This window comes from Cervus elaphus, chromosome 31 (assembly GCF_910594005.1).
Source record: "Cervus elaphus chromosome 31, mCerEla1.1, whole genome shotgun sequence".
NCBI classification, from domain to species: domain Eukaryota; kingdom Metazoa; phylum Chordata; class Mammalia; order Artiodactyla; family Cervidae; genus Cervus; species Cervus elaphus.
The window spans coordinates 25720529-25746206 of NC_057845.1; the positions used below are offsets into that span (position 1 = coordinate 25720529).

Sequence of the window (25678 nt, forward strand, 5' to 3'; positions counted from 1 at the left end):
ATATTCCAACAGCTACCACGTTAAGAAACATCAGTGGTTAGCCAGGCACAAAGCCTATGTTTGTAAAGAAATAAGTATGTTATTTTCAGATATTTTCTTAACAACTAATTTATGAGGGACTTTAAAAAGTTTGAAATAATGGTTCGTGAATGGAAAAAGCCAAGAAGAGAGGAAAATATCAGTAATTCTATAGCTCATAATTTTGGTGTCTTAGTCTGGTTGGTTTGTTATAACAAAATATCATAGACTAGATGACTTAAACAGCAAATATTGGAAAGCTGGGAAGTCCAAGATCAAGAATCAGGCAGACTGGGTTTCTGGCGCGAGCCCTCTGCCTACAGGAAGCCATCTTCTCACTATGTCCTCACATGGCAGTTGAGCTTGCTAAGGTCCCTGTCACACCATAATGACCTCACCCTCAGGACCTCATCTCAACTTAAGTATCTCCTGAAGTCTCTACCTCAAAATACCATAACATTATGGCTTAAAGCTTCAACATGAATTTTAGGGGAATGTTATCCTTCAGTTCATAATACTCAGGAATGGAAAATATATTTGAAAATCTGTTATATTTATTTATTTCCACAGCAAATATTTATTGAAAATCTGTTCCTTCCAACTGCTTGGCTAGAAATTTAGGTTTGATAATAATAGTAATAATAGCAACTTGCACATATACAGCCCTTAGTATATGCAGAGCACTCTTCTAAACAATTGGTGGTTTTTGTTATGAGTGGCTTTGTGAGCTAAGAAACTTTCTTATGTTTTTTAAGGGTTTTAAGTAAACAAGAAAAAAAAATATGAGGAAGACAGCAAAGCCTGAAATATTTAGTATCTAGGACATGACTGAGAGCCTAATACTTGACCTGAGCACCTTATAGAAACACTTCCCAGGTGGCGCTAGTGGTAAAGAACCTGCCTGCCAATGCAGGAGATGTAAAAGACATGGGTTCGATCCCTGGGTCAGGAAGATGCCCTGGAGGAAGGCATGGCAATCCACTCAGTATTCTTGCCTGGAGAATCCCACGGACAGAGGAGCCTGGCAGGCTACAGTCCGTGAGGTTGTACAGAGTCAGACATGACTGAAGCGTCTTAGCATGCACACACACTTTATAGAAAGAGTTCACTGATCCCTGTTCCAAGGTTTTAACATATATTAACTCACTTAATTGTCACAATTCTTTATTTATTCTCACTTTATAGATAAAGAAACTGAGGCATAGAGGGGTTTAAAGACTTTTTTAAGCTCACCCACCTGGTAAATGGCAGAAAAATATTCAAAATCAATCAGCTTTAGTCTAAAGACAAATTATCATGATCACTCCTCTGAAAATGCTCAACTTTTTTCTAATCCTTGGATTTAGCATATTTAAGAGGAAAGTGATTTCCTGGTCTCCTCTCTCCCTTTCTGTGCATGTATACATATATGAATAAATACATATTTATGCAAATACAGCATATTATTTTATCTCTGGAAACAATTTTTACCCCCTATAAACTTAAGATCAAAAATCATCATTTTTAGATGTAACTTTTATTATTTGTTTTTCTCACATTTAATTCTATATTCAGTTATACTGACTCATACTAACAAAATTCAACTCTATCACCACTTTTTGTAGGAAATCCCATTTTTATTCTTTTCTTTTAACTTATACACTCAGTTTAAACCTATTTGGTTTTAGTAAAGTAGAAAAATGTTTTGATTACAGCACATCACACTCTTTTTTTGCCTAGAAAGTAAACATACAGGATTGTTTCAGTCTTCAGGAATATGCTTGTACTATTTCTGTCTAAATGCCAAACCCACCGCTTTGGGGTAGCAGGATAGGAGAAGCCTTTAATACTTTTTTTTTTTTTTTTACTTCCATGGTGGGAGTCAAGGGTGAGTGTTGCCTGTATTTAATGACTCTACCACAGGAATAAAGAAACAGAAGACAGTAAGAGAGAGGGCAGGAGAAAAATGTCCTGAATGTGAAGCCAAGATTCTAACTGCTTCAGTGATCACAAAAATAAGAGTGAGAGTGAGTACTATGACGTGAATTGAATACAACTTTCCTTAACTGCTGGACCCCACATAAATAACGTGGTCGAAAGGAAATCAGGGCCCTATATTTACTGTATTTTATGTCATTGGAGATTTTTGCTGCAAGTCTCAAAGCAGATTATTTGGAAAACAATAAACCTGGCGGCCCCACCACCTTACTCAACCACACAGCTTTTAAAGAACTGGCTGCTTAAAAGCATGACCTGATTCTTTGCTTTTGTTGCAAAAACTTAAGGGACGTATTTTCACAATAGGGAAATTTCAGAGGTAATGCTAAAAATCATTAAATAACTTTCTTAGACATTCTCCACAGCTCTGATGTGTTTAAAAAGAAATTAAATACAGACTTCAAAAGTTAACAGATAGAAGAGGAATATCATATATTCACTTTTTATCTGAGTCGATCAAATGAGCAGATGTCATAGGTCCCAAGGAAGAGATTTTTTTAATTTCTTATATTGCTTTCTGTCTGTATTACACATTCCTTTCTCTGAGGAATGTAGGTGAATTATTGCATTATTCAATACGTTTGAGTGAAAGAGCTTGTAAATATTAGACATGTTTTTCTACATCTAGGCAGAGGTCAATATTTGGATTGATGTGTTCAAAGACACTCAGAGCTGAAGATTGTGTTTAACATATAGATAGATTGTACTGAATAGGAAGAATTCCTGGATTAAATATTGCCAAAAAAAATGGGGGACAGCCAGTTTTTGTATCTCATAAAAATGGTAATGCAACAATTAGCAGGGTCATATTAAAAAGCATACACTTTACTCTAGCTTAATGGGTCTAAAGATAAGCATCTATCAGCAAGGAAGGGTTTAGCATAAAATGACATGTAAATGAATTGATGACTTATCATAAATTAATTTTAGTGCTGAAGATGTAATGGAGACCCAGCAAGATGCCACTCTATCATGGCATTTTACTGCTTAGTAACATTTGAGCAACACCTTAATGTCCTATCGGCAGTTCTTTTTTAACAGCTTGAATAAATTTGAGAGGTTTTTTTTTTGCCTTTCAGCAATTTTGAAGCCTGAGAAATTTGGAAAGATGGAAGATGCAAACAAAAATAAATCTGGCTATGTGACACAGATTCATTTTTCATTAGATGTTTAAATATGTATTGATTATGTTTGGGGCTATAACATGTCAAATTGGTATGGATCACTTGTAATTTGTGAAGAATCTCTCCCTTAGCTGTTTCACCTAGTGTGGGTTTCAGTTTTCTTGGTTATATTTACATTTAGGAAAGAAAACCAAGTGTAACAAAAAACGGCTTACTTTTCTCTCTCTTTTCTTTTTTGTCTGCCCGGGGTCTTTGTTGCAATGCATGGACTTTCATTAGTAAAAATGTCTTACTTTCTAATTGATGAATCACTGTTTTTCTTTTCCTATAATCATTGTCCTCTTTTTTTTTGTAACAGTTTACATAAATCCTCAGATAATCTTTGCTGTTTAAATCTAAAGAAAGAATTGTAGTGACAGATAGGTGAAATTAGTAATCATTAAATTTTAGCAATTTTACAATATGGAGGGAATTTAATATATGTTATATACTTTTTTATTCATAACATATTGCTGATTTTCTTTAAAAATATTTGCAACAATGTACCCATTCCATATATCATGGGTATATACGTATATATGTATGTATCATATATATTCCACATCTCAAATAGAGAGGCTGGAATGTCAAAGATAAAAACAAAGGAACAAAGAGGGATGGAAAATTTTTTCCTTCTGTTTATTTGTTTGCTTCTTGTCCCCCATCTTGAAGGCAAACTCAACTATACTAACCTGGGGGCACTTGCACCTTTTTAGTTTGGGGTGATGAGGTTTCCTACTGTCCATCATGGGTAAATCAAATTTGTATGTGGAAATCTTCATATGAAGGACTAATTCCATCACTTTTTCCTCATTGTCCAAGTAAGCAACAAGAGTTGACTGACCTTATACTCCTTATTTAATAAATGTTCTAGGAGTTACTGTGAGTATGTTCTTGCTGTAACTAAAATAAGGCCAAGGCTAGGAAATTACACAAGGAATAAAATCATGTATGAATTTATACTGAATAATGAAACTATTGAAGACATTTAATTCAGTATGCAAATGTTTATCGAATTTTTATTGTTCAGTGTCTCTGTACATGAGGTATTAAAATGCATAACAAGTAGTTCCTGATCTCCAGAATTCCATTGTCTGGAAGAGAAAACATATATACAACAAATTCTAGTTTGTGGTGTGTGTTCAGTTGCTCAGTCATGTCCGACTCTTTGCGACCCCATTTTCTCTGTCCAAGGTATTTTCCAGGCAAGAATACTGGAGTGGGTTGCCATTTCCTACTCCAGGGGGTCTTCCTGACCCAGGGATCGAACCTGATTCTCTTGCATCTCCTACTTTGGCAGGCAGATTCTTTGCCACTGCCCCACCTGGGAAGCCCAGTTTGTAGAGATATAATCAAAAGTGGGGTCCGGCTTGCCACACAAAAAGCCAATAAAAAGACAGGTTGGTGGAAGGAAGGCTTGCTTTGCTTTGCATACTGGCATGGCAGGGTTGGGGGAGAGGGAAGTGGGCACCTGTCCAAAGGCCAACTCCCCACCACTGATAATCAATGGGCAAGACCTTTTATAGGCTGCGGGAGGGGGCAACATGCAGAAACAGCATGTGTTTCAGTCAGCTCTGACAGTCATCTTGAAATTGGCCATTCGTGATCTGACCAGCATCATCTTGATTGTTTTAAGAACAGTTACTTTTCCATTCCAGGGTCGGTTTGCTCCCATTTCTTGAGGCCAGTTCTTAGAATTGTGGCAGCTTATGTCCTCGCTACAGCCTGGCCATCGTGTAATGAACTTCTTCACCCTGCGGGGGTTATAGATTCTGGGGGTTCAGAATCTATAAGACAGCTCACAGGATATGATTCAGGATATTATCTATAGCCCTTGAGAGGAACTAAAGGTCCTTGAATATGTTGAATGACTAAACTATTATTATTTGATGTCCTTTGTCTGTTTTCCTTTGTTTTTGCATTTTCTCATTTCTCTGGTTAAACGTATCCTATGGCTAAAGTTTTTCCACAGACAGAAGGCAGGCAGAGGACATGGGGGGCAAGGACCAAAGGGTCTGCTCAAGTTCAGAGATAAGATAGGCTAGTGTATGCACATTGTTTAAAGAACACAGGAGGTAAAGAGATTGAGTCTCTCTGAGACAGGGTTGAAGATGAAGTAGAATCAGGGTGATGAAAGAGATGATTTGGACTTCAAAGTCTGGCAGTGGGCACTAGAGTTAGTAGCAATCTAGAGATGTGTCAAAGGAATGAGATGAAGCAGGAGAGGTAACGAGGCACAGGCTGTTAGAGGGATAGGACCGGAGACGTAGGCTGCGCTAGGTATCGAAGGATCTCAAATACTCAAAAACAGTTGGTGTTTAAGTGTATTGACAAACTAAGTAAGGCTTTGAATAAACAAACTGAATTATGTGATAAATGTTTCAGAAAAAAATATTTCATACAACAGTGAGGAAGGTGGAAGGGACCAGGAGGAAATCAGGAATGAAACTGGAGATATAAGAAAGGTGACGGTTGTTTGGAGAGTGAGTTTCAGTGAGTTGGCACAGATTTATTTGCAGATATTCAGCAGACGTTTAGAAATACTGAAAATAGGACATAGGACGGGCCAGGACTGAGTTTTCCCATGTTTTGAAAATATCCTCAGTTCTAGGGTTTCATGTTCTTTTGTGATCACTGGTTGAATCACTTTGATTTTTTCTTATCTACTCTAGCATTATATTACAAAGTTGATTGCATCATTTCTCCTTTCAATTTAGGCTGTTGATCCTTGACTTGTGATTATTAACTCAGAAATGGTTCTCTCGGAGGAGGCTCTGTTGCTGGTGTTATCTTGGCTTCCTTGCAGTGGCCTGTGTCTGGGGAATTTGTTTGGAAAGGAAAAAGTGCATCTCCGTGCTTTTGGCAAATAAAATCAAAACTCTATCTTTCTCTGCTACACTTAACACCCTTTTAACTTCTCTGATCCTTCTAACCCCTCTGGTTTCTGCTTTCTGTGTCATGAAAGTGCATGAACCCATGTTATTGCATCCTGGCACCTCAGCTAAAGGTACAAAGACTTTATCATGGCAACATTTTACTGTTGTCTCTTAACTATTAGAGGAAAGGGGGGAAAATCCATGGCACTTAAATGCCATAGTCTTAGTCTCTTTTATGTGAATATGTATTTGGTTTATTTAGAAATATTAACTAATGTTAAATTAGTTAATATTAACTAATTAGTGCCATAGTCTTAGACTCTTTTTAAAAATTTGGGATAAGCAATACTTGGTATCTTTATTGTGTCATATATTAATTGTACATCAACTGAAATATTATAATATTAATTGTATTAAGTAATTGAGTATGATCTCCTTGTGCTTTGATCTAAAAAAAAAGGATACAAGTGTAAATGACTTGCTAAAATTAAGAATAAGTATTTCTCAGTAGCATTTTGTTTTGCAGCTCTTTACACATAAAGCTGTGATTCTTTCCCTCTGTTGCCATTTTGCACTTTGTAGAAGAATCCATATTAATGTCAGTGGTTTTCTTTATAATGTTTAATTTTCTAAAATAAAAATTAGTATTAAAGAGAAAACTAGAGTTCTTCAAATAATTGGAAAACAAAGAAATCATACTGAGCTTTGAAAATAATAGAATTTTACAAAAAGAAATATTTTGTTATATTCTATTTGTTCTGATATTATTTGTGCATTTTTATGATAGTGTTTATTATTTCCTGAGTAATCAAATTTTTATTTGAAAACCTTAAAATAATTTTAGCCCTTCTGCAGTAAACAAGTGTACATTTCACTGAAATTATCACTAGCCTACATTAAATTCAAAATATATTCATACTGTTCAACTGAGTTCTTGATAAATTGACTTTAAATATGCTATACTTTATTTCAATAAAAGTGTTATTCTTTGAATTCTAGGCCTTAGAATATACATAGCAATTCTCTTTTAGAAAATAATTATGTAACAATTTGAAAAACATCAGAATGGAGTCATAGGAAACGTCTTATTCAGGGGTTGCAAACAGATACAGGTTTTAAGTGAACTTAATTCTTCTGTACAAGAAATGTTTAAAACATGGATGATGCTTGCACATGGCTGAAGAAATCTGGATGAAGCCAGGTTTACCTCAAGGAAGAGTGAGGAGTGGAGGAATCCCTCTGCTCATTAGTACAGTGTGTACAAGCTGATGAGCTGTTCAATATAACAACTCACTAGACAATACATTTGTTTTTAGGTTCAATGGTAAATGGATGGGGCTCTGCATCTGATGAGGACCGTAACTTTTCTAGTCATAGATCTAGCGTAGGTAGCTCCTCAGATGGTTCCATCTTTGCCAGCGGCAGTTTTGCACAAGCTCTGGTGGCAGCAGCAGATAAAGCTGGTTTTAGGCTGGATGGAACCAGCCTTGCAAGAACAGGTTGGTAGACTCTGAGTCAACACGCTTTGCATGAGAGAATCTTTCCCCTGAACACTGAGCTATTGATCTGTCCTTTCTCCTCAGTGCGTCTGAGTGCAGGGCTCTCTCTAATCTGCATGGACAAAGTCTGAATGCTCAGTTATTACCAGAACTCTCTTAGATATGCCCTTTGCAGAGCCAAGAATAAGCTCCTACTCATCACCTTCCAGGGCTTCCCTGATAGCTCAGTTGGTAAAGAAGCCGCCTGCAATGCAGGAGACCCTCGTTCGATTCCTGGATCGGGACGATCCCCTGGAGAAGGGATAGGCTACCCACTCCAGTGTTCTTGGGCTTCCCTTGTGGCTCAGCTGGTAAAGAATCCTCCTGCCATGTGGGAAACCTGGGTTCGATCCCTGGGTTGGGAAGATCCCTTGGCGAGGGGAAAGGCCACCCACTCCAGTATTCTGGCCTGGAGAATTCCATGGACACTATAGTCCATGGGGTCGCAAAGAGTTGGACACAACTTTCACTTTCACTTTTCACTTTCACAGCCTTCCATCCTTTATTCCCCTTTCCCTTCAAAGCTCTACTGATTAACTGGAATCTGCTTCCTTCTTCTATTACAGCCAAGCTGCAGCTAAGATTGCCATTAAATTTTCAATAACTCACACTTTGCAAAATTCTCACACAATCAATAATGTACCCAGTGATTAACATTATTCAGCTTTTATCTCCATTACTTTCCTTTGCCCCGTTTCTTTCTGCAAATGCAGTTTCTGGGAAGGCTTTCTCAGCATGGGGAGAATGGGTCTGAGGCTGTCAGTCTAACCGTTCAAATGGCTGATGGTCTTAGTAGTTGTTTGGCTGTTAAGATTTTAATCCAATAATTTATTATTTGTTTTAAAGGATGCTAATTAAAAATACACCCACTGCATTTGCCAGTTGAATAAAATGATGATTACTTGTGTATTGTTCTGTAGCACAATTTAATTTGGATTTCTGAAAATAATAAGTAATAATAATATAAAAGACCAATTATGTAGTTTTCCAGGTTTTTTTATCATTAACTCAAAAATAAATATGTGATTCACTGTATTAATAGATCAGTAATTTTGTAATCATTTGTCTTACTGAACAAAATAGCTTTGGCATGATCCTATTATTAATACATGACTGTGTACGTCTTGAATACACATAGCAGAAAACTCTGGTATAAGAATTAAACTGAGCTACCTTACAAAGCAAACTAATGAAATGCTACATGCATTTTTGAAATCTTAATAGTATTCAAATAGTAAGGTAAAGATAAATGACTTTGACCCTTCACTAAACTCTCAGGTTATAAAAATGAGTCTTGGGAACTTTCTTTGAATTCTACCACCATATAACATTATACTATCTGAGTGTGCACTAGTAAGAAAGATTACTACTTCCTTACTACAAAGTAAGGAAGATTCTCCAGGCATTGCAGAGGTTTATTTTTCATATAGCATCTGAACTAAAATATGTTGTACTATAACAGTTATTCAAGTTTTCTTGCTCTATAAGGCCCAAGTGAGAAACTTTATGTTGCCTGAGTGCTTTGTGTGACATAGTTATAAGCAGAGCAGTAAGAAAGTGCGAGGAAACTAATAAATTAGAAGGCATAAGTACATTTCTTGCATGTATGCTAATAGCTAATAAAGCATTAAGCAGTATCATGTCACATTGACTTAAAATGTAACTACATACAGTAGTTTTGAATGAAATGAATACATGCACAAGAAAATAAATATATGTACATAAACCTTCTCATACCGTAATTAAACCCATAAAATGTTGAAAATTTATTAGTTAACCTTTTGCCAGAATATATTTCCCAACATATTACACTAAGCTATGAAAAGAACATAGCACATTTCATTTTTCAGTAAGAATTCGGAGTCTGCTCAGATAGAGTACTATTCATCAGAAAACACCTATTGCACTTTGGTGATTTTACAAGGTGATTTTAAACTGCTATTTATCCTATACTATACACTAATGTTATTGAGTTTCTGCTAAAAGAAGTAGAATTCATTGTGTATGTGTATGGGTGGTAAGGTCAATTTAATATATGTGTCTGAGCAGACCTTTCATGTAAAACTTAAAATGTAATTACTACAGGACATTTTTCTGTGCTCAAAGAAAGTTCGTAAGGTTCCAAGGGTGAAATTTGATTAAATAAGACAGTACATAATTCACTTCAGAAAAAGCCTTCTTAACTTTAAGGAGTAAAAGCTGCACAAATTTGCATATATCTATGAAAATGTCGCTAAGATCACCAAGGTTAAATAAAAATATAATCAAGGAATATTGATTGGTGGTGGACTTGTTTCATATTCATTTGTTTGCATTTTTCAGTGGGTAGTATATTGGTTATAAAAACTGGACCAAAAAAAATGCAAGAGGGCATATTTTTCCTATGGAGATGGACCAGTATTTTGTACCTTCAAATGACATCTCCAGGCAGCTTTAGAAGTTAGTCTTAGAGCAGAAATACAAGACAGAATCAGTGCCTTATAATAACGTTCTCTATATCTCATTCCCTTTGTTTACTTTCCAGGTAAAGCCTTTACCTCCTCTCAAAGACCTCGACCAACCAGCCCATTTTCTACTGACAGTAACACCAGCGCAGCCCTGAGTCAAAGTCAGAGGCCTCGGCCCACTAAAAAACACAAGGGCGGGCGAGCGGACCCACAGCCAGCCTTGCCTCACCGCAGGGAAGGGATGACAGATGGTAGGTTTGTTTTCCTCTCTCTGGTCTCCTAACTGAAGAGACATGTTCTGCAAAGTCACTAACTTAGCTTAAAGACACGATGGTAGATCAGGTATCATCTTGTTATGTAGCCAGGCTGACCCCCTGGCAGCGTGGTCTTGTTTCAATAAAACACCCCCTTTTCTTTAACAATCTGGATTTATTTCTAATTATCCAACCCCAGGAAATATATGCCATCCTGCTTGACCATGTTGATTTTTCTGCTATTCTGGCATTTTTCCATTAGTGCTTTCTAACGACCATTCCTTTTTAAGATTGAGGAAGAAAATGTAAGTAGCATGTGCAGTTGCCATGTTGTTGAATCGTTTTTAAAGCTGAATTAAGATATCTTAGATGGTATTTCACTTTTGAAAAAGACTTTTTCAAAAAGTCTTTTTTTTTTTGACAAAGATTTCCAGTTTATGAATTTTTAAATTTCACGAATTTTGGGGCTAAAAATATGTTATAGACCATCTGGTTGGTGGGTCAGTAACCTTCTTCTGGGAAGTCCAGATAGTAAATATGTTTGGCTTTAGCCAAGCCAAACAATCTCTATCAAGACTACTTAACACTACCATTGTAGTGTCTGTGCAGCTATAGATAAATGTAAATGAATCGATATAACTGATTTCCAATAAAACTTCACTGACAAAACTGGCAATGGCTTACTTTGGCCCATAGCTTGCTGATTTATTTCAATTTTTTCACTTATATACAGCATCCAGTCTTTGAGTATTTGCTTAAATACTGCTAGTTTCAGGAAACAAAATATTATTGGAAGACATCCTTTTTCAATAAGGAATAGTTCATCAACTCTGTATTCACTTATCATATGTTTAAATATGGGAAAAAAAGTATTTGTACTGAAGTTTTATCCTAAGGAATATGTAAGATAACATATGTAAAGAGCCCAGTATAATGTCAGACCCAAAGGTAAATTTTTTCTTCTTTCTCTACACTATCTCAGCTAAGCACACAAACTTTTTCCTGAGATAGCACTACCAAACATCAAAAGAATGAACCTAGCCAGGCTGCACATCAGAACCATCTGGGGAACTCTTAAAATACACCCTGGAGATTTTGATTTAATTGTTCTGGGGTGAAAACCAGTCATGAGTATTTTTAAAGCTCCACTGGAGAACCTAATATGCAGTTAGCTTTGAGAAGCTGTAACTGAGTTCTTGGCACTCATCTCAGTCTCTTAAACCTACCATTATAGGACAGGATGAGGCTTCCTTGGAAAGGAAGTATTTGCTCTTTATTGGTTTGAGGGCAGGTCTTTTGCTGGCAGTCTCCATTGTGCTTCCTCTTGTCATTTTATAATGCTAAGAAGACTTTAAAAGCCCAAAATAACTTGTCTAAAAGCCTTCAGGTTTACTTATCTTTCCTGCTTCCTTTGTTTTCATTGGAAAGTGTTTCTGTGGAATACAAGGGTAAGGGTACAATCAAGATTTTGATTCTCGATTAGTGGATATCCTATGGTGAGCAAAAATGTGTGCCACCTGCTTTCTGCCCCCAGTGATCTGAAGATTAGTTGAGCACTTGAAGCAGTCTATAGTGTTGATCTTATTCCTTCTAAATACAAAGGACTACTCACTGATATTCTATTACAAATCTCAGCATTAATAATTTTGTATGATTTTCCTGCTATGAATGTCATGAAGAGAGGGAAATATCCAGGGACTATATGGGTATTTTTGTGGCTTTTCCAAAATGTTTGAAGATCATATCCAGAATATGTGGAAGATATAAAATATAAACCAATAAAATAGCTCTTTTCTTTCTCCCTAAAACATTTTCCTTGCAAGCTTTCTTCAGAAAGTCTAGTTAAAGTAAGCTAACTCCTAGTTTAAAGCATGATTGATATATTGCTTATATTTCTAAAACACAAATAGGTTCCTAAACTTTCAAATTTACCAGCTTTCCAAAAAAGATTTTGGATTATGTGTCATTAGTAGATACATTCTGAAAGTACTGATATTGCAAAGCATATTTTGGCTCACAAGTGTTTGATCCAAAGACATTTTAGGTATGATAAAGAAGATTTATTTTGGATCGCATTCTACAGGTTATCTTTAAGAATACTGTTATTTTACCACAGATGTTTATGCCATAGTTTTTATATGGTATGAATCCATGCATCAGTAATAAGTTCATATGATTTGTATGTAAAATCAAACTGTTCTTTTGGGGAAGTTTAGTAGCACTTAATGTATAGATGTTTTACAGTAAAATTTTTGCATTATAGATTTTACAGCAGTGTTTATGAATATATTAATCAGGGTAACTATTGATGGCTGCTATATCAGCCTCTATCCCCTCAGTGGCTTAGCATGGTAACAGTTTATTTCTCACAGACACAGTGATTTATAAAGGTCAGGTGGCTCTCCTCGAAGTTGTAATGTAAAGATGTTTGCTTCTTAAATATTGATACCCCGTTATTTCCAAGATGGGACCTTCCTGGTTTCTGAGCGAGGGAAGACAGAACAGAAGTGATTACCTGGAACATTCTATAGCTAGTCAGTGACTCAGATGGTAAAGAATCTGCCTGCAATGTGGGAGACCCAGGTTCGAATGCTAATTTGGGAAGATCCCCTGGAGAAGGAATTAGCAACCCACTCCAGGATTCTTGCTTGGAGAATCCCATGGACAGAGGAGCCTGGCGGACCATGGGGTCGCAAAGAGTTGGGCACAGCTGAGCGACTAGATGAGATGGTAGCTAGTCCTGCAGATGGTACATTCACTCCTTCATGGGCAAGAACTCTGTCACATGGCGTCAAACTATCTACTGGAGCAGGAATGTTATTATTGTAGGCAGTATCAGTCTCTGTTTCAAAGACTATGCAAAAACCCACACACATATTAGGAAATGTTCTTCCCCATTGGATAAAGTCTCACCTAAGTAGGCATTGTTCAGTGCAAATCATCTATTCCATTTGCATAAACCAAAGAATATCCTTTAAAGCGAATCCATTGACCAATGCTGAACAAAGGAGGCAAGAGAGGTAGTTAGTTCTCTGTCAGCCTTTTTTCCCTAAATCATCACCTTCCAGCCTGTCCTCCCCTCATCCTAATGTCTCTTCAGAGAAAGGGCTCTTTCCCAGCTCTGCCATGGAATAAACTTGACCATTGAGCAAACTAGTCATTATTCTATTCATTAATCTATTGATTCATAAATCTGTTCATTCAAATATTTATTAAGCTCCTACCAAATGACAGGCACAGTGGGAACTATACAGACAAAATTCCCTGGCCTCCTGTAGCTCACATTCTAGTGAGAGAAGATAGATAAAGACAAACATAAATATAAAAGTGAAAAATAAAGGTATACAAGATGGTGGTGTCATGGAGAAAACAAAACCTAGGAAGGAAGCTGAGAAATATAGACATGGGGGAGATATTTTTAATGTAGAGTGCTCAGGGGAGGCCTTACCAAGAAGATGACATTTGAGAATAGATTAGAAGATTACGAGAGAAAGAGCAATGCTTATATCTGAGGAAAAGTCATTCCAGGAAATGAGAACAGTGAGTGGAATCCTGAAGTGTTTAATTAAAAGGAAGAGGAAGAGTGTGACTGAAGCAGTGTGTGTGCTCACTCAGTCGTATCTGTGGCCCCATGGACTGTAGGTGAAGCAGAGGGAGCAACAAAATAGAGTGTGAAGTCAGACAAGTAAGTGAGGACCATTTTTCTGAAGCCCCTAATAAGCCTCTGTAAGGACATTGGCTCTTTACTTTGAGAAAACAGTATTGATGTGTGCACGCATGTGTGTGTGTGTGTGAGAGAGAGAGAGAGAGAGTGTGTGTGTGCATAAGGCAGGGGAGTTAGAGATTTTCCTTAAGTTTTTATTAAAAAACAAATCATTCTGAATGCTATGAGATAGCCTGAATGTGATTTTGTGTGGAATCACACAGAAACTATGTAAGTAATGTAGGGAATAGGTGGTTGAGATCCACGCCAAGCTAGAATCAGTGGAAGCAATGAGAAAGGTTGAATTCTAAATAGGGAGGCAGAGCCCACAGGTTAATGAAATTAATAAAGGTATAAAGCAGGGAAGCCAAAGATTACTCCAGCCTTACGACCAGCTTGTAGTAATTGAGATGAGGAACATTAGGGAGGAAACATTTTGCACAGGAAGCTCTAGAGCTCACTTTCCAGGTGTGAAATTTGAGATGCTTACTAAACATCAAAGCCGAACTCTTCAATATGGATTTACTTAAGATGAATCTGGAGTTCATGGAAGGAGAGACCCAGACTGGAGATATTTGATTTCTTTATGCCTATTTTTCTTACCTAAAAAAGAGTATAATAATGACACACATATCACTGGATTGTTGTGCCTGACAATTGCAAATTCTCAATAGGCCAGTAAGAGTCTCTTTGGTGAATTGATTTAGTTGAAATGAATCAACAGAAATGAATAATAAATTTAATTTAAGCAAACATATTTGATTACATTCTTTCATTTTTTCCACAGCCATTCTTAATCTCATCTTTTCTTCCAATTTGTTTATTTCAGTGTGCTTTCAATGTTCTTTCATCTTAGACTATACAAACTCCAAGGATATTACTGAATTATATAGCCATATAATTTCAGGTTAAATTAAATAGTAATCAGAGTTTTAGCTAGCATAAGCAGATGCCATTTTGGCCATTTTAAAAATTAAGCTGCTCTGATGGAGAATAAAAATCAATGACGAGATATGTTATTTTAGAAGCAAATGTAATAATTTCCCCCCAACTGGCAGTCTTAAGTCCAATAACTCAAGTAAAATAATTAATTTGCATTTCTAATAATACAAACTGAAGGAAATCAGTATTGAGTATAGAGGAAGCACCAAACTCATTGGTGAATTATTCAACAAACAGATCTCTCAATATTGGATTACCTTTTCATTTTGGAAGAAATGTTCCAATTGCAACTCTGTTCTCCCAGATAGAAACCAAGTTCCCTTCAATAATTAGGAATTCATAATCTAACAAGATGATGTACATAAGAACTGGGAATGCTGCTCCAGTGTAGGAACTCCCCAAGTAGATTCTGAGGATATTTTCATTGTCAGTTCAATGAAGGTCAATATTAGTTTGCTTATAAAGGAGAGTATTAAGCTTCTTAAGAAAGTCTTTTAAAGGAGCAACTGAGCCTTCCTTAAAGAAACTATCTTGTGTACACAAGAAATTTATACTTTCTCCTTTTGAATTTCATGAACAACATTATTAGAAACAAGTGCACCATTGCTAAGATGGCATGGGAAATAATTATCTATGTTATATACATTATCTTCTATTAATGATACAAGTATGTATATTGTCCATGATAATGGATCTTGGTGAACAAATAATATAACTATTGATACTCTAAGGATGAACAAAGTTTGCAACAACATTCCAAAAAAATGGAGGAAATAATCCAAAGGAATGTTAGAATGTTTCAGTTCAGTTCAGTTCAGTTCAGCCGCTCAGTCGTGTCCGACTCTTTGCGACCCCATGAATCGCAGCACACCAGGCCTCCCTGTCCATCAGGAACTCCCGGAGTTTACTCAAACTCATGTCCATCGAGTCGGTGATGCCATCCAACCATCTCATTAGAATGTTTAGAAGATCTCAAAATCTTCAACAAAGTAATATTAGTATAGGACTAATATAAATGTATACATTATATTATAGAACTATAATACTTAAATATGAAAAAAGCGACTATGATTTGACAATTGAAGACATTTCAAATATAAAAGCGTCATGGTCTAACAAGCTAATAAGAGAAAAATGAAAAATTAGCTAGGTATTTGAACTTTTAATTTTTTCATATATTTAATGTAAAGAGCTTTTATGAAAAATTATATATTCCACTACATCTCAGTTTTTCGTGATGCATTGCCTTCTCTAGCACCATGAAGCATATTCTATCTAAACTCTGAACATTGGTTATTACTTATTAAAATTAATACATTGGAAGATTATAATATATTAGTTGTAACTCATTAGCTAACTCATGAAACGAGCAGCCAGAATTGGTTGTCAAGCAGAATGTTAATTGCATTTAATAAATGTTAGCTTAACACTTTGACTGTTGCTGAATGTGCCACATACACCAATAAGAGCAGTCATATGCTGTGTATGATCCAGCATACAGTTCTTAATTTCCCGAGGGCAACATTTCCTAGGGAGATTGACAGGGCAGCTTTTATTCTTCCCAGGGCCTTTTATTAACACAGCTGCTGGAATTTCTAGTTGTTTTGTGTCCTGGTATTCTACTTTGGGGAGGTGGCAGTGGACAATGGCTTAAAGATGGAGAAATCATAAACTGTCCTTTACACCTTGAACATCAGCCTCCATGTGCAATTGAAAACACTCACCATGTACAATAGTTGGATAAAATTGGTTGATTTTATTTCAAAGGCACTGTGATCAAAAGATAGCAAAGCGATCAATAATATGCATTTCAGATATAAATAACTGACCTTTCCTCTCCAAAATTTATTTTGTATGGGTGATACCTTTAGGAGGGCGACGTTTTTCTTTTTTCTTCATCTTGAATTAAAACCTGTATTTTTTTTTTATTACATTTTAGTTTATTCTAAACATTATTCAAAATTTTTAGATCTTCCACCACCACCAGATCCCCCTCCAGGTCAGGGTTTAAGGCAGCAGATAGGCTCGAGCCAGCATGCTGGTAACGTGGAAAATTCAACAGAGAGAAAAGGAAGCTCTCTGGAGAGACAGCAAGCATCCACCCTAGAAGACACAAAGAGCTCTTTGGATTGTCCAGCTAAAACGTCCCTAGAGTGGCAGCGGCAAACCCAGGAATGGATAAACTCCACTGAACGCCCAGAAGACATACGGAAAGCCCTCCACAAACAAGGTGTCGGACCAGGTGTGTTCTGCACAGTCCCAAGAAAGTGTGGACTTTGACCTTTTTTTTTCTACCAGGTATTTTGGAAATGCCAGTTGTTTAAGGGCATCTGAAATGCATTTGCCTTGAACCACTAATTGAAGTTGGAATTCACAGCAAAGCTCACCTGCGCATCCCTTAAGGCTGAGTCCAGTAGGGGTCCTTCCTCAAGTTAACCTCTGCATAGGGTCTTTGAGCCCAAGAGACATCTGGGCTTCATCTGTAATGCTCAGGAAACCATTTGATTTTTTTTTTTTTTTTTTTTTGCCATTTTTGTTTGTATCGAGTACTTTTAAGACCACTAAACTTCATCTTTAGTATCAGTTGAATCTCTGCCTTCAACCAATTTGTCCATTTTGACTGAAGTAACTAGTCATTTTTAGAGAACTCACTTCAGTCAAATTGGTAAATTAATGGAAATAACAAAGTTGCAAATAGACAATCACAGAATATTCATGTTAGAAAAGGTGAAACTGGCACCTGCACTTGCTCCAACTGATTAAATTGAGTTGATTATTAGCACTTCAATGGGAAATGTTTTTGCTTATAAATCAAGCTTGCTGGAAATGTCACAAAATAAGTTTCATCATTTGCAGTTGGATTTTTTTTTTTTTGGTGGAGGTACATTTAACCAGTTATAGAAATCATTTTTGCAACATCTCTTATGTCAGAATTCATTGAGTATTAAAACATACATACACACACACACACACACACACACATTGAAAGTTTCCTTATACATTCTTTCATTTATTTGGACTCAGTCTTTTCTGGATATGTCCTCTACTTATGCATTTTCAATAATTTTATTTTGTCACAACTTGGTGCTTAAAGTTTTAGCTTGAAATATAGTTAGGAAAGAGCCAAACGATGATAATATTAATATCTAGATTTAGTGGAACATTTAGGAAGCTTACATCATTAAGGCTGTAAAAGAAAAATCATGTGATGCTTGTCATTAAAGCTATCTAAGAAGAGAAATACTAAATGCAGTTCGCATGGTTTTTAGTCATCTAATCACAGTAATGATAACTCATACCTAGAAAGAGACAAGAGACAGAGGGGTGGAAAGGAGGAGAGACGGAGAAAAAATGAAAGAAGAAAGAGAGAGAGAGAAAAAGCAGTAGTATTTCAAAGTATTTAGTAATGCCCATCATGGATTATTTTTAGAGAGACGGTACATAAAAAGGATAGGAACATTATTAAAATGAATGAATTTCTCTTTTTCTTTTAAGGAAATAAACAGCTTTTAAAATAGTGTATTTCTATTCAAAGAAGCAATAAGAAATTTAAGAAGCATAGTTTATCAACTAGCATATAGTACTTTATCTAAATTGAGAAAATGTTGCCATAATTTAAGACAAAAACCATGTTCCTTCCATCTTAATGAAAAAATTAAATTTCAGCCCCATTGAACCCAGAAATTATTCTCAGAAAAGATTTTGTCAAACAATACAGTCATTACATGCAAATCTCTTTTATAATGAATTTAAATTTTGCAAATAATACATGACATTGTATACTTATCCCAAGATCTCTTTTAATTTAATCCTGCCTCAGTTCCTGTTGTAGGAAATGTTGCCTGCACATAGACATTCCTTTAATATCTGGGTCTTGTTAAATTCTTTTTAATTTTACTAAAGAGTGAAATGATAAAAAAGCCTAGCTTGAGCTTAAAGTTAAATTTGTTTTGCCTCTGTTTAGCTGTTCACCTAAACCCACTGCGTTCCCTTTTTTTCAGAGGAGACGTTGGTGCCCTACAGCAAGCCCAATTTCCCATCTCCAGGGGGTCACAGCTCATCAGGAACGGCTTCTTCTAAGGGATCCACTGGACCTAGGAAAGCCGATGCTTTGAGGGGAAGCCACCAGCGCAACGCCAGCGACCTTCTTGACATAGGATATATGGGCTCAAATAGTCAAGGACAGTTTACAGGTGAATTATGTAAGTGCCTTAGGGCATTTAAAAGGCTGTGGTGATTGAGAAAGAAAACTGGGAGAATAACGTAAGGGAGAAAAATGTTTTCCTTGACCCTCTTAGAATATCTGACTGGGTCTGAAAACCAAACTGATGAGAGAGATCACCAAGAAAAAGAAGCATACACATTTTATTGAATTTTTGCATGAACATGGAAGCCTTCACAGGAGAATGAAGACTCAAAGAAGGGACCAGAGCAGTAAACTTTTTGCTCCTTTAGACAAAGAAACAGTAAATGTGTGAGAATTTAAAAAGAGGTTTGGGCTGGGGGTAGTAAAGGGTGAAGAAGTAACCAAGGGTTAGTTTAACAAAATTTTGACAAGAATATCTTCCTTCCTCTTGGTACAGAGCAGTTATCTGTCACATAGTTTAAATCATCATCCTTCAGGGAAGGGTGAGGTGGGAGAAGTCAGAGTGCTCTTTTATGCTTCTGCTATTTTTTTCAAACTCCCTCACTCTAAGATACTCAGTATGCGAAGGTGCCATATTTTGAAGTATGTCCCGAATCCTATCAAGAACACAGCCACAGTAAACAAATTTCAAAACTGTAGAAAGCTTGCTTTATGATGAGAAAAAAATAAATTATAATTTTGAGCAGGTTTGGTTATAATAAAGACCACTGCTCTTTCTATCAGTCAAATAAACATTTCTTCTGTTTCAAGCTTGGGTTTTTTTTTGTACAAAAATTGTAGAAGTTAGGCAATTAATTTTAATACTTACATGTTAATTAAATATAGTTTTTTGTAGTTTTCTTTGCCTGCTTAACCGAGCACAATAGGGAAATATTTGCCCGTTGGTAGTTTTAAAGAACCTTCTTGGGAATTCCTCATCCCCTAGTCACTCTTCATTTTTTTATTTTGTACATTTAGGAAGTCAGCCTTGAAAAGTTCATCATTGATTTTAGTTAATTTGTAGTACTTTGATTACAATAACATATAAATTTCTCTTTTTGATAAAGAACTGGCATTGGTAGTTAATATAATTAAACTACTTTTTAATTATAAAATACTAGAGAAAGAGAGGGGATGTCACGGTTTGTCACACACAGTGAAAAGCATTGAATTCTTTGTGTTCATTGCATCATGAAAGTTGGCAATTTCACTAACCAGGGTCAGAATTATATTTTCAACTGCTTCCTTGAATTCAGTTTATCTGAAGGAATAGCCCTGAATTCCAGTCTTCTCAACCTTCTCTGGTTATGTGAGAAAAGAAAGTAAACTACCTTCCTGACTCTCTATGCCCTTGTCTAAAGCATTGCATTACTCATATGTTCACATTACTCTGATGCTCAGACTGGGGAATGCCATGAGATAATGAAAGCTGAAAGTACTTTCAAAACTGTAAATTTCTTTAATTTTAATTAATAGGAGTTATTATTGTTACCTATTACTAATCTGATTATAATTAAGATGTGTTTATCATTTTAATTTGATTCAGGACTACTTGGATTTTACTGTAACTATTATATGGGAGTAATTATAGGCTCATAAGAAATATAAAAATGATTTACTTGGATGTTAAGTCTCGAAATTTTACAACGTTCTTTGTCTTTCCCTTTCCATAAGAAAAAAATTTTAAATTCACAACCTCACAAAATCCAAGATGTCATCTTCATCTATTATCTGTGTGCCTTGCTTTTTGTTATGCTGATCAAGATATAGAATACTTAGTTTAAATGCAAACTTATTTCTGTTTTTTTGTTTTTTTTTAAATCTCTTCGCAGAGTAACTGAGAGGAGACATGCAAAGCTGCTCTGAAAGGCCATCAGGTCTGAACTCATGGAAGTGATAACACTAATAATCAGTGCAATGAACAATTTCTTTATTTATGTACTATTAAAAGAACTGTAAATGCAATGTAAAGACACACAGCCACACATATCCCACAGATATTTTACTTGTGTTCTTCTCTTAAGTACACCACCCACCTTAACTCTTTCTTGTCAGGAGTATATAGAAAAGAAAGAAAACAAAGCTCGCCCTCCAGGAAGAAAAGGATTTTCCTCTGTATATAATTTCTTTTGTGCATTGCTATGCAAGCTCACTCTTTTTAGCTCTGTTCATATTATTGTCTGTTCTTATTGGTCTGTTGTACTATATGTGAATTAATAGGCTGTGGTGCCATATATTAACTTTTAATTGTGTAACTTTTATGTTTAAATTTTGCACTGCAATTTTATTTGGTGATAAGCACAAATCTCTACTCCTCGTGACATGAAGAAAAAGACTGAATGTGAAGGGAGTTTCTGTACTGTAAGCTAGGTTGGATAATGCTGGTTGTAACCAATGACATTAGGGGGGTTTCCGTTGGGGTGTAGAAATAGGAAGATGCAAAGGAACAGTGATGTTGGCTAAGTCTTCTTTGAACATCAGGGACTGAGTCAATAATAAAAAAGAAAAGAAAAGCAATTACGTGGCTTTTACTATTGATAAGAACAGGGGTCAAAAGAAGGAAGTTGAAGTCCTAAAACTGAATAGGCATTAAAATATACAGGTAGCAATGATGTACTAAACTTGCTTTTTAAAAAAGGAAATTAAAGTTATGTTTAGAAACAACTTTACCTGTCATTGTAATTGACCTCTCAGAATTACAACAAGCAAAGGGAAATTAGTGTGTTTCACAAGAGCTGTATTTATATTACAGTTTTTTTAAAAAGCATTGTCTGAATTACCATAACTAATCTCTCCAACTCATTAAGTCAGAATATAATATGAAGTTCCCCAAGGAAACAAATAAAATGAACTCTAGAATATCTAGCAAATAGTTAAAGAGGCAATTTATTATTAGGACATACTCGGGCTGCTTCCAAATACAAAAACTCTATTGCAATATCTTGTTTCATCTCTCTAATACATGTACAGTACATGCTAGAGGATAGAGCTGCATCACTTCAATTCATTACTTTTTAAAAAATAATGCAGTCTATTTGCAACTTTGTGTTTCATTTGATTAAGAAGTGAAGTTTATGCCACCAAATGTATAGCCAAATTGTAAGTGCTTAAAAAGCAGTGTTCAGAGTATGTTCAGTTCACAGTAAGTAGATTTATTGGAATAAATCTTTTATGGTTCAGTCTCAGAAATTGGCTACCAACTAAAAAATGTTTGACCCATTTTGAATGAGTAAATCGAAAAGAATAATTTTAAAGAAGAACAATGCATGTTTATACACTTTTTAAATAAAACCAAACCTCATAAGTGGACATTAATAACAGTGTCCTGCCTCATTTGTTTTCACGACTTTGAGAACCAGAAGTTCCTGAACATCAGTCATGTATCCTCCAAATGAATATGACTTTGAAATATTTATTAGCTACTGTACATGTATAGTCAATCAGTCAAGTAGAAGAGAAATTTCCTGAAATTCCCACTTGTGACATTTTTCCATGTGCTACCTACACAATTGTAAATTATATTTCTAGTTATGCTTTCTCATGTTTGTCCTATGATATGTTCAGTAGTTGGTACTTTGAAAGATATTCACTATGATGGTTAAGATCAATTCTAAAATATGGGACCAGTTTGAATGGCAATTCATACTCTGTGCATTATTGGCTCAGTCACGAAGTGTGTATCATACTGTTATAGCGAAGGGAGGAACCTAGTTAAATGTTTCCATCTTTTTTGTTCCCTAAGGCTGCATCAACACAGGCAAGAGTAGAGAGGAACATAATATTCTTTATGGGCCCCCTACATCATCTTGGTCCCATGTAGTTCATTTCTACACTGAAGAGAAAAAGAATTCTGAGACACACTTACTATACCCTTTGGCATCTTTCTACCATCAGTGCCTGAATTTTAATGCAGTTTGATTTCTCTGGGACAGAGAGACTGGGGATGATGAGAAGTTTCTGTGAAGAATGAATACATACCTATATGCAACTGTAGGATGTGAAGAATTTAGTTTTTTATTTATGCCGTCCCCTACTGCATCTCTTTCTCTTTAAATGCAAAGTTTTGTTCATTTTTTGGTTCCTTCTTTATGCTTCATGCTCCCCTATAACCCAAGTTAGCCTGAAACTTTAATTCATTACAGATACTCCACATAGACTTTTACCCGTGGTAACTGGCAGTATATGTGGCTAATAAATGAAGAGTTCAAAACAGTATGTGTATGTGACTTCTGGAGTAATCCAGGGCATGGTCTCATACCTTCAGTTCATAAAAATTAACTGTTTTGGTGAGAGTAAGTCAGGTCTTATGATTACTTGGAATGTTCTTTTACAATAGATCACATTCCCCGTTAAGTCTAGTTTTAGATTAATTGGCTAATATTGCACCCAAAATATTTTCCTCCTGAAGATATAAAACAAGAAAAAATACTGTGGCAACCCACATGAATTCAGGAAGACTACCAAAAATCAAAGCCTTTGTCACCTTGCTATATGTAAAAAACTTCCAGTAAGTGTAAGTCAGAATGTCATGAGAGCTGCCATGAATTTTTTCATTTGGAAGCCAGTGAAATGATTGGAAATTCACAGAGCTCACTCTTGTGCAGGTCTAAACAGGGGCCTGCCTAAGCTGTCAGAGGAAGTCTAGGTAGGAGAATGTAATCTCATCTTGCCCTCACAGGCAATGCTGCTGTGTCGTCATGCCCCCCAGGAGAATGGCTCCATTCTTAACATGCATAGTCTGCAGGGGGGACAGCGGCTGAATTAGTATCCAACTCCTGTATGCCTCGGTGTACGCAAGCAGAGTGGCCCTACCCATTCTCCAATTCTCCCCCCAGGCCGAATTTAAAGTACGGGGATATGAAAACAGCTGATTTCTTCTTCACAGGATTTGAATGCAGTTCAATGGCGAATATAGGAAAATCAAGACCAGCATTTACAATAACCTGTAATCAAAGGGAAGTAAAACTATTGCAAATTGATTTTCTCTGGGTAACAAAACATTAAATGGTGTTCTATGTCATAGCCTAATGCTCTATTTAAATATACTTTCAATGGGTTTTGAGTTGAAAGTTTGTATGAGTTTACTAGAACACCTCCAGATTTCTATCCAACAGTTATGTAATTGCCCGTTGACAACTTAATTATAATCCGAAGGAGCTCTAAACTGTGGTTTATCTTCTCCACTGGAAAGTGATTGTGTGTCAGTATTAAAGATATGCAGAACCACAACATTCACTAATTTGTTCATCTGCTTCTGTATACTGTATTTATAGAATTACTTGACAAGAATTGGTGTAAAACAACATGTCTTTCCACATTATCTTAGAGGTGAAGTTAACTTTTCTTTTGCTTCTCTATGATATGTACTTCAAATGAAACACCATACTTTTTTAACGAAGTTCAATTTACTAATTTTTCTGATCTCATACTTTTCAAAAGCATTTATTGTGACTTTAAAGTGTTGCAAGATAAGGGATTCTGTGGCCGTGGGTAGACTTTTTATACTTTGTTTTATAGATGGATTTTTTTTAATTGTAGTTTGTTTAAGTCACCAAACAGCGTCCAAAATCTTAATGTGTTTCATTTGATGTTGTTAGATCAGAAAAGAAATTGGCATAAAATTGGTTAATAGTATTGTCAAAGAATTGTGTATTGTGTACTCACTGGGAAAAAAAATAAAATATATTCACATTTCAAATTTGTAAAAAAGCCATTTATGTAAAACAGACTTGCTTGCTTTGATTTGTAGACAAATCAAAAACAGACCATTTTGTCACTTTTAGAATTCTACATTAATGTTTTATGACCAAATGCATAATCTCATTTTCTCATTTGGTTATAGATTGGGTGGTGATTAATACAAATTGGTGTTGATGTATAGCAAGTGACTAAAAGTCACTGATGAAGAATGTTAAAAGCATTTGAAATTATAGATCCCATTCTATGAGCACTACTTTAGGGAGCTGATCTTCCCCACCCCATGAAGTCCTTCAGATAGATACAATATAAAGTTTTTGGCTGCAAAAGTACTTAACAAATTATTTTTAATATTTAATTATTTTATTAAATAATTACTTTTAAAATATAACTAAGTGTGAGAATTGGAAGAAAATGGGTATTTCTTAATTGCTTTTGAATAATTCATGAAAAATTTTTTAAGATGATGGATGTCGAACAGTTATCTTAGGGATTGGGTAGAAAAGAAAAATTCTCTTAATCTATTGTACTTCATAAATACTTCATTCTTTTTCACTAAGTGCAATTACAGGATCAGATGCTCTCTAAAACTAAAAAGAACTTTTGAGTTCTTTAGTAATCTTAGTAATAGGAAAATTAAAAACAGAAAACCTTAATTCATTTAAAAATATTAAAAATATCCATGGGAAGTGGACAACAGATTTCAGAGATCCATTTAATTTAGGTTAACAATAAGATGATAAATAGTGTTAAAATAATTACAAAGAATATTACATCAATAGCAATGTATATGTGGATAAAGACAAAATATATCAGTTACCAATATGAAAGTGGTAGTGCTATACTCAGTTGCATCTGACTCTTTGTGACCTATGGACTGCCAGGCTCCTCTGTCCACGGGATTCTCCAGACAATAATATTGGAGTGGGTTGCCATG

General features: G+C 35.6%; 1 protein-coding gene across 6 annotated transcripts in view; it reads left to right on the plus strand.

The window, feature by feature from the left end:
• Positions 1-24742, plus strand: part of ROBO2 (roundabout guidance receptor 2) — a 647901-nt gene extending 623159 nt beyond the window's left edge. The window contains exons 25-29 of one of the 6 annotated variants that reach the window (XM_043893214.1): positions 7351-7533; positions 10097-10270; positions 16888-17160; positions 18920-19120; positions 20877-24742. In XM_043893214.1, the coding sequence (XP_043749149.1) occupies positions 7351-7533; positions 10097-10270; positions 16888-17160; positions 18920-19120; positions 20877-20878 (833 nt within the window). In that variant the 3' untranslated portion in view covers positions 20879-24742. The remainder of the gene's footprint in view (positions 1-7350; positions 7534-10096; positions 10271-16887; positions 17161-18919; positions 19121-20876) is intronic. The other 5 variants (XM_043893215.1, XM_043893217.1, XM_043893216.1 and 2 more) reach the window with 5 other exon arrangements.
• The last annotated feature ends 936 nt before the right edge of the window (positions 24743-25678 follow it).